The following is an 8,821-nucleotide window of genomic DNA, read 5'->3' on the forward strand; positions in this document are numbered from 1 at the left end:
ATTGTACAACTAGTAATAAACTCAGAAATTTTGCTGATCTTGTTCGCATGCAGGTTTAATTTAGACTGTCTGATGATCCCGACCGATCGATGCACGAAGGCGATGATCGCAAACCGGGTTGCCAGAAGGGCTATAGAAACTGGCATAACTCTACGGCCGTTAGCACCATTAGCACGTGAAACGCAATGCTGCGTATTACGGTTGCCAACATTTCAGTACGGTACAACTTACTCGCCGCCTTGAACGATTGTGTTCAACATAATAAACGTAAACAATAAACATTATAACTTATAGCTAGGCAAAATAAATTTTCACTTCTTATAAACTAACACTTTTTTCTAATTTTCAGCTTATTCTAGTGGTGTATCCGGACTCCGTTGGGCCGGTTGTGGGTTGTTGGCCATCGTTAAACATCCTTCTGCTTCTGGGGCTGTCGTTGTGCACGGTAACAGGCAGATTTTTGTAATCGGTCGAGTGATGATACCGCGGTCAGTACGAAGTGATACAACTCGCGTAAGTTGATCCTTTCCTGGCAGGACTGATTCGATGCGAGCGAGTGGCCAACGAATTGGTGGTTGCAGATCGTCAACGATGATGACTAGTTTGCCAGGGATAATTTCGTCGTTCCGTATCCATCGTCTCGTGTCTTTTTGTAGCTCCTGCAGGTACTCTTTTCGCCAATGGATCCAAAATTGCTGCACATGCATCTGCAGCTTTTGGTAGTGGTCGAGTCGGTTCGCAGGTATGTACCGTAGGTCTGGGTCGGGCAGGGCATGCATCGATGATCCGATGAGGAAGTGGGCAGGTGTCAAAGCGGCTAAATCATTAGGGTCTTCTGTCATTGGAAGCAACGGTCGCGAGTTCATAATTGCTTCGATTTGGGTAAGAATCGTGCACATTTCCTCGAACGAAAGTCGACTTGAACCCAGCTGTCGGAACAAGTGTTTTTTCGCTACCTTTACGGCCGCCTCCCACAAACCGCCAAAGTGGGGGGCTTTAGGGGGTATCAAGTGCCAGGTAATTCCTTCTGCGGTACAGGCAGAAGATATTTCTTCCTGCTGGGAACGATTTCGAAGCATGGTAAACAGTGCAGATAGTTCATTCTTAGCCCCTTCAAAATTCTTCCCGTTATCTGAATGAATGTGCGCGGGCCGGCCACGCCGGGCAATAAATCTTCGCAACGAACATAAGAAGCCTTGGGTGGACAAATCGCTAACCAATTCTAGGTGGACTGCTTTGGACGCGAAGCACACGAAGAGACACAGGTAGGCTTTAGCAGGTGCGGCACGTTTGTGAATTGGTCGAAGGTACAATGGACCCGCATAATCCACACCTGTGACACTGAATGGACGACTGGGTATTACTCTTGGGGCTGGCAATTGACCAATTTGCTGCTGGGCAGGTACCGGGTTGAGGCGTGTGCAACGAAAACAATTTCTGACGACGCTGCGTATTAGCTTGCGGCCTCTCGGGGGCCAGAATTCCTCTCGAATCGCTGTCAGCAGTAGACGCCCGCCGCCGTGGAATAGTTTCCGGTGAAAATGTTCGACGATGAGGCGAGTTAGCGGATGATTGGTAGGAATAAAAGCGGGGTGCTTTTCTTGGTAGGGTAATTGCGACAGATTCAAACGACCTCCCACTCTCAACACTCTCTCTGGGTCTATAAATGGGCTCATCAAGTGAAGGGGGGAACGCTTCGAAACTGAATTGCCTTCCTCCAATTGTTTTATTTCTGCAGCAAAATCGTCGTGTTGAGCCAAACGAATAAGAAGCGTTTTTGAATTTGATAGTTCTTCGACGGTAAGTGATCGGTCGATGGGAGTCGGTGGGGGCTGCGTGCGCACTTTTGCTCGGGTATTGGTGACGAATTTCATACAGTATGCAATGATACGAAGAAGGCGATTGTATGATGACCATCGTAGAAACCAGGGGTGCACTGTAGGTGTTACTTGAGCGACAACGACAGTTGTTTTTATTTCCAGTTCTTCTTTTGGGACACCTGGGGGTATCGAATTGGGCCAATTTTGCAGTGAACGTGTTAACCAACTAGGACCGTTAATCCACAAATAGCTTTTGAGGAAATCTTCGACAGACATACCGCGCGAAACCAGGTCAGCTGGATTTTCTCCTCCAGGAACGTGTTTCCATTGGCATCCGTGTGTGTACTGCTGGATTTCTGACACTCTGTTGGCAACGAACGTGGGCCATACGTTTGGTGGAGATCGTAGCCACTGTAGAGTGACAGCTGAGTCGGACCAGAAATAGGATGCTATTATGTTGATGTCGATGGCCTTTTTGATGTGGGTGTGCAGATGAGCAGCTAGCACGGCAGCACACAGTTCCAATCGAGCGATGCTGATTCGCTTCAGTGGGGCGACGCGTGACTTTGAAGCCAAAAGCTGGATCCTCACTCTTCCTCGTCCATCTTCACAGCGAGCGTACGTGCATGCACCGTATGCGGATTGGGAAGCATCTGCAAAGGTGTGCAGTTGAATAGATGAGCCGGGTAATAAAGCATACCTGTCTACACGGTGCTCCGAAATCTTTGCCAGTTCTCGATGGTAGCTTTCCCATTTAGACTTGATGGGTTCTGGTACAGGATCATCCCAGCCGCAGGATAGAAGCCACAGTTCCTGCATCAAAATTTTCGCTCGGACGACGACAGGGGCGATTAATCCAAGAGGGTCGAATAGTCGTGCTATGTCGGAGAGAATCGTTCGCTTTGTCGGGTGTTCATCGCTGTGTCGAATCTGTGAGTCGAAACGAAGGAAATCAGCTTCGGGCTCCCAACTAATTCCCAATGCCTTAATGGTTTCATTTGGACAAAAGTGCAAAGCGGATTGCATGCCAATCTGATCATCGGTGAGACCTTGCAGAACTTCGAGCCGGTTAGAGGTCCATTTACGTAGTGCGAATCCTCCCTTTTCCAATAGTTCAGCGAGCTCTATGCGAAGACGGATTGCTTCTTCCACGGTTTGAGCTCCACCAATAAAATCGTCCACGTAGAAACCCTTTCTAAGTGCTGGGCCAGCTGCAGTGAATGTTCGACCTTCATCCTCTGCCAGTTGCTGGAGAGTACGTGTTGTACGTGTTGCCAGGTAAGAGGATGGACCGAGACCATACGTAACAGTGAGCAGTTCGTATGTCTGGACTGGAGATTGGTCTGAAAATCGCCAAAGGATGCGCTGCAAAGGAGAATCGTTGGGGTGAACAAGTACCTGTCGGTACATTTTGGCTATGTCACCGACCAGGGCGATCGGAAAGGTACGAAACCGCAAGATGATGGTCAAAAGATCGTCTTGTACCACAGGACCCACGCAAAGAGCTTTATTTAGAGAGAAGCCGGTAGAAGTTTTGGCCGAGCCGTCAAATACGACCCGAACCTTGGTCGTCGTACTTGCTTCCTTAATTACGGGGTGGTGGGGCAGATAGTAGGCTTGAGAGTGGTGTTCGTCGTCCGCTTCGACCAGCCGCATGTGGCCGAGGGAGAGGTACTCTCGCATAAACAAATGGTATTCATCTTTTAGGTTTGGGTCTCGTTCCAAACGCCTTTCAAGTAGTCCGAAACGGCGTTGTGCAGTGCTCTTCGACTCTCCTAGCATAACGTTAAAGTCTGGTTTACGGGGATACCGAACGATGTATCGTCCTGTAGGATCACGGGATACGGTTGATTGATACAACGATTCACAGTGCCTTTCTTCAACAGAGTAGTTGTCCTTGGTAGTCAGCTCTTCAGTTTTCCAGAAACGCTCTAGACTGTCCTCCAAAGAAATCATCGAAACAACCATAGAGGTGGGTGACGTCACTTGTATAGGGGAATTTTGGTTTGTCGACCCAGCAACAATCCAGCCGAAGACACTGTCCACCAGTAGAGGAAGGTTTCGGCCCAGCTGCAGGCGTGCAGCACTCGGGAAGAACGAGTAGAAATGTTTGGCACCTAGCACCATGTCGATTGGCTGACTCTCGTTGAAAGACGGATCTGCAAGAAATAAGTCCTTCGGAATGTGCCATTCTTTTGTTGATATGGTTTGCGATGGAAGGTTCGCCGTTACTTTGTCCATCACAAGAAAGTCGACGCTGCACGAAAAATCACCCTTTCTAGAAAAAACATGAGCGAAAGCGGATTCACGTACTGGCTTTGAAAGTTTGGCGGCCCTTTGTACTGTGACGTTCACATTCTGCCTTCGAAGGCGTAGAATATGAGCCATACGATCTGTGATGAGGTTCGGTTGCGATGCGCTGTCGAGAAGCGCGCGCGCTAGATGCTCTTCACCGTACGCATCGATCACCTTAACGATCACGGTGAGAAGGAACACGTTCTCACGGTACTGCTGGACAGTGGCACTGACTTCAGTTTGCGGGATGCTCTCAGTAGCAGCAACTGTTGATTGCGTAGACGGTTGTGCTGCAGAAGACCCACTGGGCTGCACAGTGGTCGCAATGGTACCAAAACGTGCGTTTAATTAATGGTGCTCTAGGAGTTGCTTTTAGCGATTTGGTGTGTTAGAAAAACTTTTTCAGAATGGAAGCCCCCTTCTTTTGATGTATACTGAATTGTGATTAATCCACCTAAAAGTGAGATAGAAAATTTATTTCCACTAACTTTTAAGATAGAGGCACGATGTCAATGACAAAGTTATAGTAAATTCTATTGCGAGAAAACTTGTTGAACATGCAAACTCTCCAAAATGTAATGGTGTTGAGATAAAGCACGTTGTTTGTGGGAGGCACCCAAAAAATCATTTTTTTATTATAACTTTTTTCTGAGATTTTTGCAATTCTTCAAATGTTCTATGAAGTTGTTGAAATTAAGAAATTGCAGATATTTGTCGAAGACGTCAACAATTTTTACTTCAAAACTTAAGAGTTATTAAATAAAATGGGTTAAAAATACCGCAATTTTGAATGATAATTACTAAGAGATGTGGAAATATGTGGAAGACATTTCGATTCCATGAGAAAGACAGTGAAAAGTACTATAAGAAAAAATCCTACTCACAACGGGCATCCACTGGCCTATATATAAAAAATACTTTTCGGCAATGCATGTTTTTCATTTTGTAACAAAATAATTATGACATTTTAAGCATAACTTTTTATACCAATTGTTTCTATGTGTTATTCTATTCTACGAATATTCTAAAAAATCTTTGGAAATGTCAAAGTACACATATGAATCCAAAACTCTTAGCTCTGTAGTCTCCAACTTACGAATTATTCCTAAACTAGCACAACAACAGAAGTGATCAACTAAAAAATGTGCAAAAATTTTTGGCTGTCTTTACAAGAATAAAAACCATTACAAACAGTATTAGGGTTACTGCGCCCTAATTCATCTTAGCTCCTCTATTCATCCCACCCATTGGAACTCATTAGTTAGATAAGTATTTGCTATCTCTATTCAACGCATTGATTCAAAAAGTCTAACTGTACTGCTACTTATGAACGAAGGAAAGATGGTGATACTTACTTAAGCGCAATCCAGTCACTCTAAGTCGAGTTATCAACGAAATATTGTGACATCCCGACTAATGAGATGGATAAGGACTCGTCTACCCTATATGCAGTTCTCATGAAACGATTACGTGGCCGTAATTGTCAATAATTCTTTTGCAAGCACGCATTGAATGATTAAATATTTGAAATTAACCCTCAAAAAGGCAAGCGAAAATTGTGACTTCATAAAGCATCGCTTCTAAGACGCAATGAAATCAAGAGCCTCTTTTTTGTCGTTTTACCGGTGAGAGAATCGAAAGCCCGAAAACGCTCGATCAATTGTATTTCCAATTACAAGTTCATTGAAACTAGGGAACTGTAACTAGCCGAGCCTCTGAGACCCCTTGCCTTTTTGACGGTTAAAATTTGACAGAGATGCAATATATAGGTGAAAATATTTTTCTAAAGATTTTCTGGCAAGTCGGATCCTAAGTAGCAACTCTGACTACACAGTCGTTTCGTGAAAATGATATCTAATACTCTTTGCTATGGTTCATTCTCATGAAAATACAGTAAACCTTTTTGGACGTCTCTAGTGTTCACTTTACAAATCCTGTTAATTTATGAATAGTTTCAGATAACAGAAATTCAAAGTTCACGATTTATATGTGTATTTATTACTCTCAATGATTTTTTAGAATATTCGACACATAGAAAAAAATCACTAAAAATTTATGTTGAAAAAGTCGTACTTATTTTGTTACAAAATGAAAAACATGCATTGTCGGAAAGTATTTTTATATACAGGCCGGTGGATGCCCGCTGTGAGTAGGATTTTTTCTTATAGTACTTTTCACTGTCTTTCTCATAGAATCGAAATGTCTTCCACATATTTCCACATCTCTTAGTAATTGTCATTCAAAATGGCGGTATTTTTAACCCATTTTATTTAATAACTCTTAAGTTTTGAAATAAAAATTGTTGACGTCTTCGACAAATATCTGCAATTTCTTAATTTCAACAACTTCATAGAACATTTGAAGAATTGCAAAAATCTCAGAAAAAAGTTATAATAAAAAAATGATTTTTTGGGTGCCTCCCACAAACAACGTGCTTTATTTCAACACCATTACATTTTGGAGAGTTTGCATGTTCAACAAGTTTTCTCACAATAGAATTTACTATAACTTTGTCATTGACATCGTGCCTCTATCTTAAAAGTTAGTGTAAATAAATTTTCTATCTCACTTTTAGGTGGATTAATCACAATTCAGTATACATCAAAAGAAGGGGGCTTCCATTCTGAAAAAGTTTTTCTAACACACCAAATCGCTAAAATCAACTCCTAGAGCACCATTAATTAAACGCACGTTTTGGTACCATTGCGACCACTGTGGGCTGCGAAGAAGTCGAAGCGGTTGTAGTTGGAGCGGTATATGTACCCTCATTGTTGAATCGACTGGAACCGTCGGGCTGTTCAGAGTGGAGAAGAGTGTGATGACGACGGCTGCACTTACGGCAGTTGAAATTGGATGGACAATTGCGGGCAATGTGATCACCTTTCATACAGTTGTGACACAGACGTTTTGATTTCACAAGCTGCTGACGTTCACTCGGCGAAAGTCGGTTAAAACGCTGACATCTCATCAGTAAATGGGACTGGTTACAGAGGACACATTTCTCACCAACATGTGTTACTGGTGAACTCGCTGTGGAGGCACAAGAAGAGAGACGAAGCTGTGAATGGAATGTTCTCTTCGACGAATGAGCTGGTGGACCAGAAGCGGAATGCGAATCAGCAGTTTGATGGTTGACTGAGATCGATTCCAGTACTCGAGTTCTTCGTTGCAAAAAATCTATGAGACAAGCGTAATCCGGATTGTCGACGGTAGATGCATGGTCTTCCCATGCCTTCAAAGAGTCATCGTGTAGACGCGTGCATAGCAGATGCTCCAAAATGGTACTCCAGGCGTCGGTTGGTTCTCCCAGTTGTCGAAGAATCTTGGTGTGACGTTCAAATTCGTCCACCAACCCGTGAAGCGCAGCAGCAGACTCCTTCTTCATCCTCGGAATGTCCAACAGTGCCTGCAAGTGACGCTTCTTCAGCAAATAATCGTTGGAATACCTGCTTTCTAAAGTTTGCCATGCTAAAGAATAGTTCGCAGAGCTGATACCGATCGATTCAATCAACTGAGCAGCTTCCCCCTTGACAGCTGCCCTCAAATAGTGGAATTTCTGAATATCCGGGACCTCAGAGTTTGAATGAATCAATGCCAAGAAAGTATCGTGGAATGCAAGCCATTGCATGTAATCACCATCGAACTCAGGCAACGAAATTGTTGGCAGCTTGATGCCAGAGAGAGTGGAGGATACACAAGAGGGTTGAGGGCTCCGATCGTTAGGAAGAGGAGACAATTTTGAAATAAGACATGCTTTTATTTTAAAGAGCCGGGGCTCGAAATCAGCACGCACAGCAGCATGCTCGACCTTACCATCTTCGTTGGTTTCGTTGTCCTCCAGTTCCGCTTGAACGGTCTCCAAATTATTCCAAATTCCGTTCAAGTACTCCAACCTCAAAGGTACCTGCGATTCGTCACGAAGAGCGTCGTACTCCACAGCAAAAACCTCTGCCCGACCCAGAGCAGCAAGCAGTGTAGCTCTCCGTGACAGCAGCTGGCTTCTATTGTCGATCTCCGCCATCTCGAATAGCGGGAATCAGAAACGTGGCCAATCAGGAACAGTAGATCGACCTGCACAATAAAAGACCACAGTAGATCCACAGGAGGGGTGGTAAATACTTGGAAAGAGGCTCACCTTTCCAAGGCAAGTATGTGCCTTGTATATTTATCCAGCCAACAGGAACAGTACAGTACCGTCCGCACTGGTAGGTGAGTTGATGATCCGAAGCAGCGCTCAAAAACCGGCGAAAACTCACAGGAATATCCAGTTAGCAGCAACAGCAAACAATTCGGCTCCGTAAAAATGAAATCACGTTGAAAACCACGGCTAGGAACGCCACGGAAGTGTCGGAAGATGCCACTGCAGCAACAGTACAGCTCAGCAGGCGGATTTACCACGGCTAGGGACGCCACAGTGAACAATGGTCCTATTCTAATCCCGATCGTTGAACAATGGCGCTTTGAGGCCAACACTATGGCGCTTTGTGGCCAGCACAATGCCAATTCCGCGATCAATTGAAGCGATTGTTGATCCGGAACAATACGAATCGGGCATGCAATAAAGAAAAAGAAATCTAAAGGGTACCTGCGATACCCGCAAAACAGATTGGACAGGTAATTACCTTGTATCCAATTAAATCGAGCCTTGGATTTAATTTTGGCAGCAGCATGCGATGATCCAAAACATTCCTTCCCTTGGTCAAGGG

At 44.4% G+C, this 8,821-nt stretch overlaps 1 protein-coding gene across 1 annotated transcript; it reads right to left on the reverse strand.

Annotated features, from left to right (window-relative positions):
* Positions 1 to 350: 350 nt before the first annotated feature.
* LOC131680341 (uncharacterized) lies at positions 351 to 8,136 on the reverse strand. The gene is made up of 2 exons (XM_058961061.1): positions 6,817 to 8,136; positions 351 to 4,424 (listed from the first exon to the last, which is right to left on the reverse strand). Exons 1-2 carry the CDS (start codon positions 8,134 to 8,136, stop codon positions 351 to 353), a joined length of 5,394 nt encoding a protein of 1,797 aa, XP_058817044.1.
* Positions 8,137 to 8,821: the final 685 nt, after the last annotated feature.

Source organism: Topomyia yanbarensis, chromosome 2 (genome assembly GCF_030247195.1).
Source record: "Topomyia yanbarensis strain Yona2022 chromosome 2, ASM3024719v1, whole genome shotgun sequence".
NCBI lineage: Eukaryota > Metazoa > Arthropoda > Insecta > Diptera > Culicidae > Topomyia > Topomyia yanbarensis.

Coding starts and splice junctions, on each gene's coding strand:
- LOC131680341 (XM_058961061.1), bottom strand. CDS start 8,136: ATGGCGGAGATCGACAATAGAAGCCAGCTGCTGTCACGGAGAGCTACA. Junction 4,425..6,816: donor AGCCCACAGTGGTCGCAATG/GTACCAAAACGT, acceptor ACCACTGTGCAG/CCCAGTGGGTCTTCTGCAGC.